The 21,374-nt window shown below is 43.4% G+C and overlaps 1 protein-coding gene across 3 annotated transcripts in view; it reads right to left on the bottom strand.

Annotated features, from left to right (window-relative positions):
• The window catches only part of LOC126298407 (diacylglycerol kinase 1-like), a 1,060,073-nt gene that overhangs the window by 239,340 nt on the left and 799,359 nt on the right, over positions 1 to 21,374 (bottom strand). For all 3 annotated transcript variants that reach the window (XM_049989725.1, XM_049989723.1, XM_049989724.1), the window contains one exon: positions 8,581 to 8,748. In XM_049989725.1, the coding sequence (XP_049845682.1) occupies positions 8,581 to 8,748 (168 nt within the window). The remainder of the gene's footprint in view (positions 1 to 8,580; positions 8,749 to 21,374) is intronic.

Genomic DNA, 21,374 nt, shown 5'->3' with positions numbered 1-21,374 from the left:
CTTGGTGGACGCTGACTTTTGTTTCACTGTGATAGTCGTGGGCTCGTACCGAGCCAATGGGGATTCTAATGTGTTCAAGAAATCCAACTTCTATCAAAAACTGAAATCTAATCAGTTAAACATTCCAAATCCTCAAAAATTACCATACGACGAGGAAGGAGAGCCTCAACCTTTTAATTTTTAGGAGATGAAGCATTTGCACTGTCCAGACATATTCTGCGACCGTACTCGAAGGAAAACCTGACAATGAAACAGCGTGTTTTTAATTATAGACATTGTCATGCTCGTAGAATGGTGGAATGTACTTTGGGGATTTTGACTAACAAATGGAGAATATTTCAGTGACCTGTGGATGTTGGTTTTTCAGACATAATCATAAAAGCATGTTGTATTCTGCATAATTTCGTAAGACGAAATGACGGTGTACAAACTGAGGACGAGACTTACGAATGCCTTCTGCAAGGCTGTGAGCCTGTAGGAAGAAGAGCTGATGCGTGTGGCATGCAAATAAGGGATTATTTTGCAAACTGCTTTGTGACTCCACAAGGATCAGTATCTTGGCAATATGAAAAAATTTAAATTGTTGTACATGAATGAATGAAATAAGTGAACCATGATTATACCTTTGTTAGTCTGGTCCAGGCATTTCAGTCCAGTTCCGAATTAGGCTGCAGCATACTTCTCCCCATAGTTTCTCTTTCAAATTGCGATCACTGTATTCTTTTAATTTCCTGTTGTAGAGAGCTGGTCGCTTTTCTACTTCTGCAATTAGTCTTTCTGAATCGACAGCAGAACTTACAATGTCATCCGTAGCTCAACTCCTGTTATCCGACATGATGCTGGCGCACTGAAATTGTGTGTATGCAACACAGGGTGGGAGCGACTGACAGAAATCGCGTCGCTAGTGCGTGCGGGCCCATGCCAGTGCCTGTGAATCATTCCACATCTGCGAAAATCGCGTCGCGCGTGAAATAGGACCGGTTGCGTCTTTTAAATGGCCGCTACTTTTTTGTCGCACGTGCGCGCGCTCCTATTCTAGCCACTGTGTTTCATTCTTGCGACAAATAAATCGCGCGACGGCAAATCGCCAGTGCGCGCCTAGCCTAAGGCACGCAGCCGTCTAATATGGTGGTTGCAGGATGACTGTTTTTTTTTTTCGCCTTCCTCACAGCATAAGGTAACATTCAGTCCATACGAATATTCATACTCTATACGAATCTAAATAATCCATGTTAGTTATTACCCGATTTTGTTCAAATTGGGTTCACAGCCTTTTGTTATTAATAGAATGATGCTGTCAAAATTTCAGATTTTTATTTATCATAGTTTTGGAGATAAAGATTATTACTTAAAACCCCTAAAACCTACTCTTGTTTTTTAAAACCACGATAGGAACAATATCAGATTGACTTTCATTATCATTTGAAGCCATTACAAAGTTTTCAGTGCATAAGAATCAATTAATTACAATTTTCTTTTTAAAACTTTAGTCACTGTGCATTACGTAATACAAAAATCGGTCAAAATTATTTTTTGATTATATTTTGCCATGTGAGTGCGTGAGGATGATTCAGAATGTGTATATGGGACATAAGTTAAACTTTCATATTTTATTTTTCGTAAAACCTTGTACAGACGAACCGTGGGAAAGTTTGTTGCAACCACGATTCAGGTGGCATTTGTTGGTGTGTGCTTGCTTTTGTATAAAAGTAGCCAGAATGGAAGTTAGGGGCGGAATAAGTTTATTTATCAGTTTGAAGAATATTTCACGCTTCGTTTATTTTGATTAAACAAAACACAAGAATTTGAAGTTATGCTGACGTTAATTACTATGAAGTTAGTGATTGGATAAGGCAATGGTTAGTCGCGAGAATGATCTGGAAGGAACGTTCTGATCGGTCGTTTAAATCAACAGCCAATCAGAATGAAGCTGTTCTCGCGCGAAAAGAGGAGTGGGCATATAGGAGAGTACCTCAAGAGGAGTCGCTTGCTAGCCGGTCTACGGATAACATGATGTCAGCTCGCTCCTTAAAAAAGACTCTGTAAGATGAGGAAACAGTGAGCTAATTTCGGTTCCAACATATCGTGACTAAAGCGACTGGAGTTACGAAAATTTTAATGAGAGTTTGGTGTTTCTCAATTAAATAGTTTGAGAGATATGAACGCGTGAACTTTCTGATTATAGTAACAACACCGTGTGGCGTGTTCCCTGCTCTGTACAGAATATTTTGGCGAGCACCTCTTACGAAGAAGAAAAAATGGTGCAAATGGCTCTGAGCACTATGGGCCTTAACTTCTGAGGTCATCAGTCCCCTAGAACTTAGAACTACTTAAACCTAACTAACCTTAGGACATCACACACATCCATGCCCGAGGCAGGATTCGAACCTGCGACCGTAGCGGTCGCGCGGTTCCAGACTGTAGCGCCTAGAACCGCTCGACCACCTCGGCCGGCTACGAAGAAAACCCCTCAAACAACGAAATATTTAACTCGAGAATAGTTGTGGGTCTGTGACTGGTATAAAATGAAAATTAGTCGGGTCGGACAAAACTACAATTCTGGCTGCTTTTCGAGTGAACTTTGAATGATAACGTTTTCCCATATCCAATACGGACTTGACAGCCATTTCATGTGTTTCAATATGAATAAAAATAAGAATTAATATAATTTTAAACGCTTTTCTGCAAGTAGACTGAAGATCCCGAACGCCCGAGTTTTTAATCATGAACTATCAGTAACTGACTTTCAGCTAGAGTTATGCGGCCTCTGTGTGGTAGGTATTAGGTGGTGGTTGCATCAACGCTGCTTTAAACTGCCTAGCACGTGTCTGCTACCACGGAGTGAAGGGACATCGGCAAGAATCCTATCGAGGTAGGTGAACTGAACAAAAACGAAGACGACCGACCCCACCCCGCCGCTACGCATATAGATCTTTATGAATGTTGCTTCTTTGTAAGGCCATCGTGTGATGCCTTGTGTAAGAAGGAGAAACGTTTTTCCTCGATACTGCTGGTAGCGTTGGCCCTGATCCTATTACTGTCATGCGAATTTTGAATAAGTTAGTTCATCAGGGCCACATTCAATACCCTCAGGCGAACAGTGCTCGAGAGGTCAGACATACTGTTCGCTGGGTTGTGCAGCATAGCACAACCACGTCACGTACCTTGAGTAAGGAAGTGGGCTTGTTTGCAGCAAGTAAGTATCCACAAAGACAGTGGGACGACTTTTACGAGACTAGACCTTTTGCCCGGCGACCTCTATAGCGGTTTCCTTGACACTGGAGGGAAGAGATGCGCTCTGACTGGTGTGCCTAACGAAAACACTGTACACTTTAGCAGCAGCACGTCAGCTTAGCCCAAGAATAATTTGTCCAGGAAGCGCTACGTTCCTTACGTGTTAAGGCCAGCGGCTATCCTCTGTCTTCGAGATTTTTCAACAAGATAACGGAAGACCGCATGTTTCCCATACTTCCGTGACATACCTCGATACGGAGGCTGTTCGACTGTTGCCATAGCCAGCGTCCTCTCACCCACTGGGGACATTTGGTCATGAGTTGTGGTGGCCAGTGCCTGGAAGTGTTAAACTCTGACACTGAATTAAGGCAGCATGATATACACATGCCTGTCATCCAAGCATATTCTGAATTGTTGTGAGTTGGCTTACAGAAATTCTTGACGCCAACAGTGGCAGCTCTATGTACTAAGTTTCGCATTCTGCATACCTCAAAATCACCTACAAATATAATTATGTGTTCTTTGTACTGTACTGTATACATATAGTAAATGGAATTTGCTTTCGCTTATAACATTGCAATTTTAATAGTCAGCAACATAACTGTTTCGCATATGGAAATGACCACGTTTTCAGTTGCCCTTGCGATCAAAAAGAACATCACATGCAAAGGAAAAACAACAGATCAGAGTCAATGTGTTAATTTTGGACCAGTCACTTAATATGTATTTTATGTTTAATTTAACAAATTGCAACATATTTCAAGCCTGCTTTGCTGGTTCTCACAATGCATACTGAATATTTTTGTTTAAAGATAAGATTTTCACAGTGAATATAGTATTAAAAAAAGAAATTATCTAGATGAAATTACTTTTAAGCGGATTGTTATGATAATAACGTGTCTCTTTACAGGGAGAGGGGTGAGATATGTTGGGGCGACAAAAGTGCTCCACTTGAATTGCACCTTAGCGTAGTTATACTTCCCCGAAAGCCACAGAAGATGGATAGGTATGGTTCCACTTAACTGTGTGCTTCGCTTTGAAAAGGTTGTCCCATTTAACAACAGATTGACAGCAGCATGATGCCATTGAACAATTAGAGCCAGAGGCACATTATCTAAGGCGTACAGACATTCCCATTACAAACAAGTTGGCCCGTTATTCTACTGCAGCCTTCTTGATCAGTCAGGAATGCAGTAAAAAATCAGAGAAATTCTTTTTCACAAGAAGAAAACCTTACATGCAAGCCGCTAGTGTAACCAGCAGTAATCGTAGAAACTGTCGCTACATGAAACTGCGTGAGAAAGTGCAGGTGGTCCCAAGATACACGCCAGTCACCACAAGTTGGAAACTTTTGGGACCTTGCACGAAAACATAGCATGTGTCGTTACCCAGTGTTCGCCGTTCATTGGGTGAGATTGCAAATTGAGTCAGCCAGTAAAAAAGATAATACGACGGGAAAATCGATGCCCTGAAAGACAGAGTGGGGAGAAGCGAACAAAACTGCTGGGTAAGGGCAGCTGAACGAGGAATGGGAATAATCGATGAGGACTGAGGGAGACAAATCAGTTGAATAATGAACGATAATTTGGAGAGTAGACAGGAATGAAGATAGCTCAGCTGCAGCAGCCAGTCGGATGGATTAATAATGCATCATTATAATCGATTTTCATGCTGTTTCGTGCAAATCGTTGTGAATTTACTCTCTGAAGGCTTGTCAGAGTATTGTGGACACAGTTCTCAGAATCGGATCCCTGCATTTATTCCAATGGCCGCTGTCACTTTGTGACATACGCATTTTCCATTTCATGTCAGACGGTCTTTCGTATGGTACGATGTTTGAATCCTTAAGCATCCGACTGTTACCGTCGTCTGACCTCAGCTTCCAAATACAAAAATGACACCGCCTCTACAAGCTGATCACTACAGACAATAGGCATCGCGCGCGAGGACAGTAACATCGCGTCGGCCGACAGTCAGCTTCCTTCCTAGAGATGGATTAGTCAGGAAGCATGGAACTAGGCCACCAACAGTGTCGCCTCAAAGACGTTAGCCACTGAGATGAAGAAAGACTGCTGCCACACAACAGCCCCACGACACCATCTGACGGAAACGTCGTGGCGACATCACATCAGCCACCCATGCTTTCACTTAACACCTAGTCTTTCCCATAATGAGATGGAGCGGTTATCCCCTCCCCTACTTTCTCGACTACCGAGTCATGTAATTGTCCAGTCAAATCGGCCCTTAAATTATCTTTGTATTATTGGTTTCTGAATGCTAATAATAAATATAAATTTTCCATTCTTTCACGAAAAGCGGTATCAGATGTTTTTGTTGTTGTTACTAAAAGCCTAGGTGCTGCACCTCGTTGTTTGTGGTGTTAGAAAACACAGCCTGTGTTATTACTCGACAAAACTGAGCCTTGACCCACCCACATGCGCTTTAGTGTGGTCGCGTGGCTAGACACAGTCTTATTTCAGCTAAAAGTAATGCGTGTTTGTGTACGGTGTCAGGCAAATCCAACACCTTCCATGAAAACCCTGACATGATAAGCAAATCCACTAATATGTCACACAGCTCCGAATAAATCGTGACATTAAATTAACCAAAGTAATACGAGTAACGAGTGAGCAAATGGAATACTACAGACTAACACAAGAATGCCTAAATGCATGTCATACCTTCCCACCGTGAGACAGACGCAGTTCCGAGGGGAGAAACGAGAACAGAAGCCGAGAGCAGAACCGTGTTAAGTTAGAAGGCCCTACGATAAGAGACGGACACCCACGTATGCAGCTAACCACCAGGACAAGGCCAGCTGCAAGTTTTAGCGTGAGACTTTTTCGCGTCTCTGTTACGTTAGGACCACCCCCAGCCCATGTTAAAAGATAGAGCCCTCCAGAAGAAAAGTATAGATCTTACGTTAACGCTGAAAGGACCACAGTAGCTGCAAGTTTTAGCCTGAGATTTTTTCACGTCTCTGTTACGTTGCAAACTTTAAAAACATTGCCCCACCACGAAAAGTATAAAGTTTCTCATTGGATAGACAGAATTTTTGTAGACGGAGCTTAAGGTTAACGTTGAGACCCTGATTGGTCAGATGAAAACACAGCCAGATAGTTTTTTTTTTTAACCAACTTCGGTAAACTGTAGTTAGGGGAAGAGAGTTGCTTCCGAGAGGGCGAGCTGGACGGAGCTGCGCCGGCCGCCGCCCCCCTGATGAACACCGACAAGGTAATGAACGCACGCGATGCCGCATAACAGCGCATAAAGCTTCACTCAGAACCGCAGAAGTCTCATCTGTTACACCCCCTATTTGCGTAATACTAGTGTAGATTGTAAATTAAAGCTCATGGTGTTCACATTTTCCACTTGAAGTAAAAATCTGAAACGCTATGATTTTTCTGTTATATAGTTATTGAGAAGCCACATCAGCCACTGTAATTTACGAGAAGTTAGATAAGTAATTAAAGATAATTGAGGGTCACTGTAGACCATTTTGATGGTTTTCTCTTTTGTGAAACTTAATTTAAACCTAGTTTTTAGAAGTGATATGGCATAGGTCATCCTTTGATGCATTGTAGAACTTGGAAACCCACTCAGGGAATATTCGTTCACATTTTTGTTGAACGCAGTTGGTTTCTACCATCCTGTATTAAAACATTTCCTTTTATCAGTAGTGCAGTTTATAAACAATGTTTTGTGAGTAGAATAAAATTTCCAATGGTAAACTTAACTGCTTTTTCGACGTTATTTTACCAGCTAACTAAAAATAGGAAAGCCTTGAACCCCTTCCACTAAATTTAGTTAGTATTAAGATTCTTTTACAGGGAGTGCAGTGGAGCTGACGCTGAAATCATTAAGTATTTGGTTATATCATCGCTAGTCTCACTGAACTCTTCTAAATTCTACATGTCATGTGTGGTCTGGCGTCTCCTTACCAGCAACAGGTCCCAGGTTCAAACTAGTCAATTCCCTACAAAACAAGGACAGAACGTCGTTGAGCGACGGTGGTAGGGAGACACGATATAGAACAAACAGACACCATCCAGAATGTTAGATTTGTTACCTCGAAGTCTACACGCGAAAAGCAATAGCAGAAAATGCATTCGTGGACAGTCGCAACCAATTACTGTTAACTTTTTAAAACTTATTGACGACGAGAAGGTGAAAGATGTGATAGTGAAGGTGGAAAATGTTATGGAATGTGCAAGCAAAGTATTAAAGGTTAGTCGATGTATGCTACTTTTGTAGAAGTTCAGTATAAATATCATTAAACGCATCATCTGTACACTACCATAATTATGACTAATTAATTGCCTGACAAGGGAACCTCCCCATGGCAGCCGCCTCAGATTTAGTTATAAGTTGGCACTGTGGATATCCCTTGAAAACCTGAACACAGATCAATCGAGAAAACAGAAAAAAGTTGTGTGAAACTATGAAAAAAATAAGCTAAATATACAAACTGAGTAGTCCATGAGTAAGATAAGCAACATTAAAGAGTAACTGAGCTCAGGAGCGCCGTGGTCCCCTGGTTAGCGTGAGCAGCAGCTGCTGAACGAGATGTCCGTGGTTCATATCTTACCTCGAGTGAAAAGTTTACTTTCTTTATTTTCGCAAAGTTATGATCTGTCCGTTCGTTCATTGACGTCTCTGTTCACTGTAATAAGTTTAGTGTCCGTGTTTTGCGACCTCACCGCAAAACCGTGCGAGCTATATTTGCTGTATTCATATTGCCCACGGAATACATCTCACGTATTTAATGCACTGTCGTCCAAAGTAGCGAACAGCCAACTGCCAGCCAGGGAGCCTCGTTAGCAGGAATACTCTCTCTTCCCGTGCGCTGTAGTCGACTGATGTCGTGTGTTTATATGTTTGTTTAGGTGTAGCGTCCCCATACTACGCCGCAGTTACCTCGCATCGGACGGGCGGACGGACAGATAACAATTGTCTGAAAATAAAAAAAATTAAATTTTTCACTCGAGGAAATACTTGAAGCAAGGACCTCTCGTGCTGTAGCTGCTCACGCTAACCAACGGACCACGGCGCTCCTGAGATCACACCCTCCTTGATGTTGCCTATCTTGCCATGGACTACTCAGTTTGTATATTTTGCTTATGTTTTTCATGGTTCCACATAACTTCTTCCTGTATTCTCGATTGATCGGTGTTCAGTTTTTCAAGGCCTATCCACTGTGCCAACGTATAACTAAATCTGATGGGGGTGCCATGGGGAGGTTCCCCTGTGAGTGAGTATTACCTGTAAAAGTGTACATGGAAAATAGTTGTAAGGTGAAGAGGTTGAAAACCAAAGAGGGACGAATACGTAAGGAAGTATACTCACGGCTGCGGCTGCGGCTTCGGCGGGGCGCTGTTCACGCCTGCCCGGCCTGCAGATAGATCGTTGTCTGTCCAGTACAATGGGGCAGATGGCAGTTGGCGGCAACACGTGCACCCGGAACTCACCCAGATTGCATTCCGGCTTCACTTGTGACGCGCACTTGTTGTGTAGCTGCAACGACACACAACATAACACCTATAAATTCTCGGCGCTTCTCTCTCCCTCCCATGTGCACGCACACAATCATACACATAACGTAGGGATGTCTTTTGCATGCACCTTACTGTTACGCAAAGGACAACTCTTAACGACCAGTGGAGATCCGTGATAGTAAAACTGGACAATGTGTGGCTACTTCGCGCACCTATCACGAACTCCCACGCCACATACTTTTCTTTACTTGTCTATGGCAACACCCGAGTTTTCTAGGCGGCTACGGTCAGTACTGAGGATTGTCGGTTTCTGCACTTCACGGCGTGAACTTGTCAACAGTGCTACCAGCTGTCAGGGGTCTTCTCTCGCCGTTTAGATTATAGTATCACCTTGATGAAATCATAACGTAACTATTCTAACAACAGTCTCTCTGTCCATTGTTCAGTCACCCTTTTATGGAATTCTCCCTTTATGGAATGCCAAGGAATAAACACAGAACCCAGAAAAAAAACGCAGTGAGATGAAGAAAACATATTTGCAATTACACATGTCACTATTTAAAATTCTTAACTTAGAACTACATGTAGTATTTACTTTTCCGATGTTGAACTTTAAATAACCACGTTCCCTAGTACTCAGAACTCATATGGAGTGATCTATGTTTCACTTGGGAAAAACTGTCAGTAATCATGATCGCATAAATTAATCTTTATTGTTGAAAATCAGTTTCGACAGTTGTAGCTGTTACCTTCTGATCTTACAAATAATTTTTGCTATAAAACTTGTTTCATTGTGAGCCAGTACCTCATGTCATGTTGTCGTGATGGTAGATAAAACGCATCACATCACACATACGTTTGTCAGTAATAAAACCATTTACAGTTAAAAAGCCACTTGTGGCCATGGGAATGTTCGCAAACGTGGCACTAACAGAACTAAGAATTAACAAGCCTCTGTGAATCCTACGTCTGCGAACATGCGCACATGCACAAGGTGCTTTTTAACTGTAAATGGTTTTATTTTTGAGAAAACTATGTATGATGTGCTGCATTTATATCCATCATAGTGACAGCATGGGGTAACGGTCACAATGGAACAAGTTTTATAACAAAAAATTTTAAGACCTGGAGATGACGGTTACAGCTGTCGAAATCGAAAGTTTTTCCCTAATTAAATTTAGGTGCTGTTTGGTTACTTTACTTCAGTTTCCAACCACCAATAATTCTAACCAATTTGCAGTCGTATATACACTTCATATCTTACCATTGGGGAGCAATATCTGTGGAGTCAGCGTGGCGTACTACGCATGCCTTCAACATCAAACCGGAATTGTGACCAGACTTCCGTATAAGGCTGTTTGTTTACATTTTGCGGTAGCACCTAATCATTAATATTATATTGATTTACCTTGGGTTTACAAGTGTGTTGTTTAGTAACAGTAATAGTGTGTTGCTGTTAGAGATGAAAACCGATATACATGAAAAGAGAAAGCGGTACTCTTCATAGGTAAGTATCATAAAGGTAAAATTATAATTGCAATAGTCGTAAGAGGCGCATTGTGTGTTAAAAAATGGAGACGCAGTACATTAATATTACAGGGACAATTATATGTAAGTATGGACATATATCTACGAAAGAACTAATAGGTAAATTTGGTTGTGTGAGAGTGTGCTGGCAGTCAAAGTCGACATTAGTATGGGCAGTGTACACCTTTCGCTTTTACGAAGGCTTTTAATCTGCTGCAGGCACCTTCAGTAAGGTGACTGAATGCCTGTGCAAGAACGGCAGCCCATTCTTCCTCAAGAGCCTAAACCAGAGAAGGTAATGATGTGAACGCTGGAGTTTCGAGCAAAGTCGACGTTTTAATTCAGGCTAAAGCGGCTCCCTTACGTTCATGTCGGGACTCTGTGCAGGCCAGCACATTTCAGAAATGTTATTGTCCAAAATCGTTGTCTCTTATTAGCTCCTTTGTGACAGGGTGCATTGTCATGCCGATAAAAGCAATCAGTGTCTCCGAACTGTTCGTCTACCGAAGGCAGTACGAAGTGCTATGAAATGTATTCATTTCCTTGCGAATTAAGCATTTTCTTAAGCGCAATAAGGAGACCACACCCTAACCACGAAAAACATCACCTTACCGTAACACCATCTCCTCTCTACCTCACTGTTGGTACTACATATGGTAACAGGCAAAGTCCTCCAGGCATTTGCCAAACCCAAAACCTTCCACAGGATTGCCACATGGTATAGAGTGATTCATCACTCCATTTTACTCGATTCCAGTCATGTACAGTCTAGTGGAATAGCCCTTTACACCATCTGAACTGTCGCTTAGCATTGAGTACAGAAATATGTTGCTCACGAGGAACGACTCTACCACACTACCCCATTCTTTTTACCTCCCTACGCAGTCAGAGTGGTAGCTCTACTGCTGGTTGCACTTCTGAACTAGTGTGTGGTTCCTTCGTTCGCTTTCATGCTGTGTTTTGCACCTATTCTTCACAATGGCCGATGGTCACTGTCGGGCAACAGATGAGATCTACTTGGTCTTGATTTAGCTTTGGTTGTTCCTTCGTGTTTCCCCATTACAGTCACATCATCAAAAATCGACTTGGATAGCTGTAGAAGGGTTCAAATGTCGCTGATAGATCTATTACTCATGTGGCATCGAATGACTATTCCACTTAAGTAGTCACTGATATCTCCTGATGGATGCATTCTGTTGTTACTGCTCGTCTATTAACAACACAATGCTCCCCGCCTTCTTTTATATTGAAGGGTCTGCCTCTCGTGGCATGTAGTGGTCAGTTCGTCACTGCATAGAGGTGTCCAGATCTGTTGGTCAGATAGTGTACGCACATTTCAAGCAATTTCCATTTGTAGATAATAAGACTGACTGACTATGTTTATTTTAATGTAGTTGAGAAGTACCTGGCAGTACTAAGCAGTAACAGGGGATTTCAATAAGTAATGCACACTTTTTTTCGAAAGTAGGCTGGTTTGATTGAGGACTTCAATATACCATATTATTCCAACTCTTTTGGCTACAAAATCCTATTTTTGAACATAATCTCCGTTCAATGCCACGGTCTTACGCCACCTTACTGGGAGGTCCTGTATGCCCGCATGGTAACACTCCACTGGACGATAGCGGATCCAGCGTGTTGCAGCATCAATAACCTGCCCATCAACCACGTACTGTTCCCCGCGGCGGGCGCCCCTCGTTAGGCCGAAAAGATGTAAGTCGACTGGTAAAAGACCCTGGATGGATGAGGAAGAACGGTTTTGCATCTTTGCGGCCACGAACCCACTGAAGTCGTTTCTTCAATTTCCTTGGGGTAGCTCAGTGCACTGCAGAGTAGATCGTTGCACCTTGTGGTAGGCTATCAAGCAGAGTAACTCCTTCAGAGTTACAGAAGACCGTCGCCATAACATTAGCGGGTGAGAGTGCGGCTGTGAACTTTTTTTTTCGGGGGAATGGTGATGAAGCGATACTGCACGAATTTCCGTTTTGTGTCCGGTTAAAAGTGATGAAGAAGTGTTTCATTGCCTGCGACGATTTTCGACAAAAAACTGACACAGCCTCCTAACATGCAAGCAATTCTGGACAGACGGTTTTTCGTTGCTCTTTATGGTCTTCTCTCAGGCTACCAGGAATCCAGCGGGCACACACCTTTGAGTACCCCGACTGTTAGACGAGGGTGTCGGCACGACCAAAAGAGACGTCCAGTTGTGCAGCGAGGTGTTTGTGATCCGTCGATCACCTCGAATGAGAGTGTCCGCACGTTCCAACATTGCAGGCGTCACAGCTGTGGGCGGCCAGCAGGCGCACGGTAGATTGGACAAGTATGCGCTACCTTGTTCCGATGATGACAAGCCCCTCGTCCGAAGACTCATTGTGCTTTTGTTCACTGCCAGGTCTCCGTAGATAGTCTACAAGCGGCTACGAGTATCTGCGATGCTCTGGTTTTCCAAACGAAACTCAATGACAACTCTCTGCTTGGAACGTACCTCTTTTCCAGGCGCCATTTTGAAGGCTACGAATAGCGCAGCTACCTGTTGCAGCTTCATGATACTATAGGGGCTGTTGTTGTTCTTGTTGTTGTTGTTGTTGTTGTCTTCAGTCCTGAGACTGGTTTGATGCAGCTCTCCATGCTACTCTATCCTGTGCAAGCTGCTTCATCTCCCAGTACCTACTGCAACCTACATCCTTCTGAATCTGCTTAGTGTACTCATCTCTCGGCCTCCCTCTACGATTTTTACCCTCCACGCTGCCCTCCAATGCTAAATTTGTGATCCCTTGATGCCTCAAAACATGTCCTACCAACCGATCCCTTCTTCTAGTCAAGTTGTGCCACAAACTTCTCTTCTCCCCAATCCTATTCAATACCTCCTCATTAGTTACGTGATCTATCCATCTTATCTTCAGTATTCTTCTGTGGCACCACATTTCGAAAGCTTCTATTCTCTTCTTGTCCAAACTAGTTATCGTCCATGTTTCACTTCCATACATGGCTACACTCCAAACAAATACTTTCAGAAACGACTTCCTGATGCATAAATCTATATTCGATGTTAACAAATTTCTCTTCTTCAGAAATGCTTTCCTTGCCATTGCCAGTCTACATATTATATCCTCTCTACTTCGACCATCACCAGTTATTTTACTTCCTAAATAGCAAAACTCCTTTACTACTTTAAGTGTCTCATTTCCTAATCTAATTCCCTCAGCATCACCCGATTTAATTTGACTACATTCGATTATCCTCGTTTTGCTTTTGTTAATGTTCATCTTATATCCTCCTTTCAAGACACTGTCCATTCCGTTCAACTGCTCTTCCAAGTCCTTTGCCGTCTCTGACAGAATTACAATGTCATCGGCGAACCTCAAAGTTTTTACTTCGTCTCCATGAATTTTAATACCTACTCCAAATTTTTCTTTTGTTTCCTTTACTGCTTGCTCAATATACAGATTGAATAACATCGGGGAGAGGCTACAACCCTGTCTCCCTCCTTTCCCAACTACTGCTTCCCTTTCATGCCCCTCGACTCTTATGACTGCCATCTGGTTTCTGTACAAATTATAAATAGCCTTTCGCTCCCTGTATTTTACCCCTGCCACCTTTAGAATTTGAAAAAGAGTATTCCAGTCAACATTGTCAAAAGCTTTCTCTAAGTCTACAAATGCTAGAAACGTAGGTTTGCCTTTTCTTAATCTTTCTTCTAAGATAAGTCGTAAGGTCAGTATTGCCTCACGTGTTCCAACATTTCGACGGAATCCAAACTGATCCTCCCCGAGGTCTGCATCTACCAGTTTTTCCATTCGTCTGTAAAGAATTCGCGTTAGTATTTTGCAGCCGTGGCTTATTAAACTGATAGTTAGGTAATTTTCACATCTGTCAGCACCTGCTTTCTTTGGGATTGGAATTATTATATTCTTCTTGAAGTCTGAGGGTATTTCACCTGTCTCATACATCTTGCTCACCAGCTGGTAGAGTTTTGTCTGGACTGGTTGTCCCAAGGCCGTCAGTAGTTCTAACGGAATGTTGTCTACTCCGGGGGCCTTGTTTCGACTCAGGTCTTTCAGTGCTCTGTCAAACTCTTCACGCAGTATCGTATCTCCCATTTCGTCTTCATCTACATCCTCTTCCATTTCCATAATATTGTCCTCAAGTACATCGCCCTTGTATAAACCTTCTATATACTCCTTCCACCTTTCTGCTTCCCTTCTTTGCTTAGAACTGGGCTGCCATCTGAGCTCTTGATATTCATACAAGTGGTTCTCTTCTCTCCAAAGGTCTCTTTAATTTTCCTGTAGGCAGTATCTATCTTACCCCTAGTGAGATAAGCTTCTACATCCTTACATTTGTCCTCTAGGCATCCCTGTTTAGCCATTTTGCACTTCCTGTCGATCTCATTTTTGAGACGTTTGTATTCCTTTTTGCCTGCTTCATTTACTGCATTTTTATATTTTCTCCTTTCATCAATTAAATTCAATATTTCTTCTGTTACCCAAGGATTTCTAGCAGCCCTCTTCTTTGTACCTACTTTATCCTCTGCTGCCTGCACTACTACATCCCTCAGAGCTACCCATTCTTCTTCTACTGTATTTCTTTCCCCTATTCCTGTCAATTGTTCCCTTATGCTCTCCCTGAAACTCTGTACAACCTGTGGTTCTTTCAGTTTATCCAGGTCCCATCTCCATAATTTCCCACATTTTTGCAGTTTCTTCAGTTTTAATCTACAAGTCATAACCAATAGATTGTGGTCAGAGTCCACATCTGCCCCTGGAAATGTCTTACAACTTAAAACCTGGTTCCTAAATCTCTGTCTTACCATTATATAATCTATCTGATACCTTTTAGTATCTCCAGGGTTCTTCCACGTATACAACCTTCTTTCATGGTTCTTAAACCAAGTGTTAGCTATGATTAAGTTGTGTTCTGTGCAAAATTCTACTAGGCGGCTTCCTCTTTCATTTCTTAGCCCCAGTCCATATTCACCTACTATGTTTCCTTCTCTCCCTTTTCCTACACTCGAATTCCAGTCACCCATTACTATTAAATTTTCGTCTCCCTTCACTATCTGAATAATTTCTTTTATTTCATCGTACATTTCTTCAATTTCTTCATCATCTGCAGAGCTAGTTGGCATATAAACTTGTACTACTGTAGTAGGTGTGGGCTCCGTATCTATCTTGGCCACAATAATGCGTTCACTATGCTGTTTGTAGTAGCTTACCCGCATTCCTATTTTCCTATTCATTATTAAACCTACTCCTGCATTACCCCTATTTGATTTTGTGTTTATAACCCTGTAGCCACCTGACCAGAAGTCTTGTTCCTCCTGCCACCGAACTTCACTAATTCCCACTATATCTAACTTTAACCTATCCATTTCCCTTTTTAAATTTTCTAACCTACCTGCCCGATTAAGGGATCTGACATTCCACGCTCCGATCCGTAGAACGCCAGTTTTCTTTCTCCTGATAACGACATCCTCCTGAGTAGTCCCCGCCCGGAGATCCGAATGGGGGACTATTTTACCTCCGGAATATTTTACCCAAGAGGATGCCATCATCATTTAATCATACAGTAAAGCTGCATGCCCTCGGGAAAAATTACGGCTGTAGTTTCCCCTTGCTTTCAGCCGTTCGCAGTACCAGCACAGCAAGGCCGTTTTGGTTAATGTTGCAAGGCCAGATCAGTCAATCATCCAGACTGTTGCCCCTGCAACTACTGAAAAGGCTGCTGCCCCTCTTCAGGAACCACACGTTTGTCTGGCCTCTCAACAGATACCCCTCCGTTGTGGTTGCACCTGTGGTACGGCCATCTGTATCGCTGAGGCGCGCAAGCCTCCCCACCAACGGCAAGGTCCATGGTTCGTGGGGGGGGGGGGGGGGGGGGGGGGCTGTAGCGGGAATATTACCCGATGTTCCACAACAAATTCCGCATTTTTTCAACCGAAACTGGCCGAGAAAGGAAATGTGTTTCTTTACTTACTGAACGCCACTCACATATGCAATGTAGCCCGACTTCGATGCTGCTATATAAGGACTGACATGTAAGCAAGGGATTACTGTGGCATTAGTGTCTTTCCGACGTTGTGCATTAAATACGCAAACATGAAGTAGGACGACGTTGTCACTAAATGCGTCCAAACAGGACCAACGTGCTGTTATTCTTTTGTTGGCTGCCGGAGGTAAACACCGGTGTACATCCATCGGAGAGAGAAGAATGTGTACGGTGCTCCGTGTCTGCCGAAACCCACGTTGTGGAATGGTGCGCCAAGCTTGTGATAACTCACGTCCCCATATCGAAAATGTCATAACGCAGTAGTTACGCCAACTCAAGTGGTAGATACTCCAGCATCCACCCTACAGTTCTGATCTCTCCCGATGCGATTATCGTAGCTTCTGTCCCTTGAAAAAGCCTTGAAGGGCCGACGATTCCTGTAGAACGATGATGTGCAGCAGGTAGTTACGGACTTCCCACGCTGCAGGACACAGTGTTTTATCAAACGGGTATATTCAACTTGGTGCGCCGTTGGTATAATTGCCTCAATGCTCACGGCGATTTTGCCAGATTATCAAACAGATCCTGGACTGTACGACATCCGAAAGGAAACTTTTTGATCGTCCCTTATTTGATGCCTCGAGTAAGAAAGAGAAAAGTTTATCAGAACGTCGTAATTGGACAGTGCCAGGATTATGGCTATCGAGACTATGGTTTATAGATACGCAATATTGCTGCGCGAATTGGTCGAAATCCACGGGTGTCATATATCGAATCAATGGGTCTAAGATGGCCGTACTCAACCATATGACGGATCTCCATGACCTCGTGTGTCTTGCCCACCCGGCTAGCCGCGCGGTCTAACGCGCTGCTTCCCGACCGGAAAAGCGTGTCGGTCCCCGGCACGAATCCGCCTGGCGGATTAGTGTCGAGGTCCGATGTGCGGGCCAGCCTGTGCATGGATTTTAAGGCGGTTTTCCATCTACCTCGGTGAATGCAGGCTGGTTCCCCTTATTCCGCCTCAGCTACACTGTGTTGGCGATTGCTGTGCAAACACCATTTCCACTAACGCATACACCATAATTATTCTACCACGCAAACATTTGGGGTTACACTCGTCTGGTATGAGAAATTCCCGAGGGGGGAGGGGGGGTTCCACTGGGGGCCGAACTGCACAATAACCCTTGGGTTCGGTGTGGGGCGGGGGTGGGGTGGGGTGGGGTGGGGTGGGGTGGGGTGGACTGCTGTGGCCTGTTGTAGGGTTGTGAATCACTGAGGGCTACAGCAGGAAGAATCCTCTCCGTCTTTTCTAGGTCCCCGGTTTAATACATATATAATATATCTAACACCTGAGGTGAAGGACATATTGATTTTCCGGCCGTACACAATTTTCGGACCACGGTGGACGTACAAGTATCACTGTGTGGAGGTTTCGAGAAGAACGAATGTTCCCAGATTATATTAGTTGTGGGCCCAGCACCTGGCGTGATGGTATGGGATTCCATACTGCATAAAACGTGATCACCTTTGTTTGTTATAGAGGGTAGTTTGCACGCCAGGCGTTAAATTTCTGACGCGGGGCGAATGACTGCACCCTATTTTCACGGTCTCCGTATCTTTTAACGAGATTACACAGGAACGCATGTTTCTCGTGCTGTAGCGATACCTCGATGCAGATGATGTTCAACTTTTGCCCTGACCAGCATCATCTGATCTAACTAAGATCATCCAGCCAGGTGGTACTGGAAGACAGTTGATGAACTCTCACACAGAGTTGATGGAGCGTGGATTGGCGTAGCTGTATCTAGTACGAAAGCTGAATTAGACTTAATGTTCAGTTCAGTTAGAACCATTGTTAATGCCAGATGTGGCTGTTCTATGTATCAAATTTCGCATCCTGCATGCCCTTAACCAACAAATTTAAGCATGTTATCTTCCTAGTGTACAGTTTACACACGATGAGTAAAATCATTTTTTGCTATCATTTCTGCACACATCTACATCTACATCTACATCAATAATCGGCAAGCTACATGATGGCGTGTGGCGGAGGGTATTTTTGGTAACACTAACTGATCCAACAGTCCCTGTTCCACTTGCGAATGGTGTGCATGGGAAGAATAATTGTCGATAAGTCTCTGTATTGGCTCTAGTTCCTCGAATTTTCCCACTGTGGTCATTTCTCCAGAGGTATGTAGGAGAAATTGATACGATGTTCGACTCTTCCAGGAAAGCACTATCTCGAAATTTCAATAGTAAACCTCTCCGTGAAACTCAACGGCTCTGTTGTAGCGTCTGTCACTGAAGTTTGTTAAACATCTCTGCAACACTTTCGCGCTGGCTATACGATCCCATACAAAACGCGCCGCTCTTCGTTGGATCTCCTGTGCCCCTTCTATCACTCCAACCTGGTAAGGGTCCCAGGTTCATGAACAATACTCGAGAATCGGTTGAACAAGCGCCTTGTAAACCACTTCCTTAGAGGATTAATTACTTTTCCTTAAAAGTCTTCCTATGAATCTCAAATCCCCCCCCCCCCCCCGTCGGCCACGGTGGTCTTGCGGTTCTAAGCGGTCAGTCCGGAACCGCGCGACTGCTACGGTCGCAGGTTCGAATCCTGTCTCGGGCACTGATGTGTGTGGTGTCCTTAGGTTAGTTAGGTTTATGTAGTTCTAAGTTCTAGGGGACTGATGACCACAGATGTTAAGTCCCATAGTGCTCAGAGTCATTTAAACCATTTGAACCTTAGTCCCTCCCCCCCTCCCATGAAGCATGGACCTTGTCGTTGGTGCGGAGGCTTGCGTGCCTCAGTGATACAGATAGCCGTACCGTAGGTACAACCACAACGGAGGGGAATCTGTTGAGAGGCCAGACAAACGTGTGGTTCCTGAAGAGGGGCAGCAGCCTTTTAAGGAGTTGCAGGGGCAACAGTCTGGATGATGGACTGATCTGGCATTGTAACAATAACCAAAACGGCCTCGCTGTGTTGGTACTGGGAACGGCTGAAAGCAAGGGGAAACTACGGCCGTAATTTTTCCCGAGGGCATGCAGCTTTACTGTATGATTAAATGATGATGGCGTCCTCTTGGGTAAAATATTCCGCAGGTAAAGTAGTCCACCATTCGGATCTCCGGGAGGGGACTACTCAAGAGGATGTCGTTATCAGGAGAAAGAAAACTGGTGTTCTACGGATCGGAGCGTGGAATGTCAGATCCCTTAATCGGTCAGGTTGGTTAGAAAATTTAAAAAAGGGAAATGGATAGGTTAAGGTTAGACATAGTGGGAATTAGTGAAGTTCGGTGGCAGGAGGAACAACACTTCTGATCAGGTGATTACAGGGTTATAGACACACAACCAAATAAGGGTAATGCAGGAGTAGGTTTAACAATGAATAGGAAAATAGGAATGCGGGTAAGCTACTACAAACAGCATAGTGAACGCATTATTATGGCCAAGATAGATACGAAGCCCACACCTACTACAGTAGTACAAGTTTATATGCCAACTAGCTCTGCAGATGACGAAGAAATTGAAGAGATGTATGATGAAATAAAAGAAATTATTCAGATAGTGAAGGGAGACGAAATTTTAATAGTCATGGGTGACTGGAATTCGAGTGTAGGAAAAGCGAGAGAAGGAAACGTAGTAGGTGGATATGGATTGGGGCTAAGAAATGAAAGAGGAAGCCGCCTGGTAGAATTTTGCACAGAACACAACTTAGTCATAGCTAACACTTGGTTTACGAATCATGAAAGAAGGCTGTATACATGGAAGAAGCCTGGAGAGACTGACAGGTTTCAGATAGATTATATAATGGTAAGACAGAGATTTAGGAACCCGGTTTTAAATTGTAAGACGTTTCCAGGGGCAGATGTGGACTCTGACCACAATCTATTGGTTATGACCTGTAGGTTAAAACTGAAGAAACTGCAAAAAGGTGGGAATTTAAGGAGATGGGACCTGGATAAACAGAAAGAACCAGTGGTTGTACAGAGTTTCAGGGAGAGCATAAGGGAACAGTTGACAGGAATGGGGGAAAGAAATACAGTAGAAGAAGAATGGGTAGCTTTGAGGGATGAAGTAGTGAAGGCAGCAAAGGATCAAGTACGTAAAAAGACGAGGGCTAGTAGAAATCCTTGGGTAACAGAAGAAATATTGAATTTAATTGATGAAAGGAGAGAATACAAAAATGCAGTAAATGAAGCAGACAGAAAGGAATACAAACGTCTCAAAAATGAGATCGACAGGAAGTGCAAAATGGCTAGAGGATGGCTACAGAACAAATGTAAGGATGTAGAGGCTTATCTCACTAGGGGTAAGATGGATACTGCCTACAGGAAAATTAAAGAGACCTTTGGAGAAAAGAGAACCACTTGTATGAACATCAAGAGCTCAGATGGAAACCCAGTTCTAAGCAAAGAAGGGAAGACGGAAAGGTGGAAGGAGTATATAGAAGGTTTATACATGGGCGATGTACTGGAAATGGAAGAGGATGCAGATGAAGATGAAATGGGAGATACAATACTGCGGGAAGAGTTTGACAGAGCACTGAAAGACCTGAGTCAAAACAAGGCCCCGGAGTAGACAACATTGCATTGGAACTACTGACGGCCTTGCGAGAGCATGACCTGACAAAACTCTACCATCTGGTGGGCAAGATGTATCAAACGGACGAAATACCCTCAGACTTCAAGAAGAATATAATAATGCCAATCCCAAAAAAAGCAGGTGTTGACAGATGTGAAAATTACCGAGCAGTCAGTTTAATAAGCCAGAGCTGCAAAATACTAACACGAATCTTTACAGACGAATGGAAAAACTAGTAGAAGCCGACCTCGGGGAAGATCAGTTTGGATTCCGTAGAAATACTGGAACACGTGAGGCAATACTGACCTTACGAATCATCTTAGACGAAAGATTAAGGAAAGGCAAACCCATGTTTCTAGCATTTGTAGACTTGGAGAAAGCTTTTGACAATGTTGACTGGAATACTCTCTTTCAAATTCTAAAGGTGGCAGGGGTAAAATACAGGGAGCGAAAGGGTGTTTACAATTTGTACAGAAACCAGATGGCAGTTATATGACTCGAGGGGCATGAAAGGGAAGCAGCGGTTGGGAAGGGAGTGAGACA

Source organism: Schistocerca gregaria, chromosome X (assembly GCF_023897955.1).
Source record: "Schistocerca gregaria isolate iqSchGreg1 chromosome X, iqSchGreg1.2, whole genome shotgun sequence".
NCBI lineage: Eukaryota > Metazoa > Arthropoda > Insecta > Orthoptera > Acrididae > Schistocerca > Schistocerca gregaria.
The sequence above is the reverse complement of the archived record's forward strand: the minus strand, read 5'-3'. Positions and strand labels throughout refer to the sequence as shown.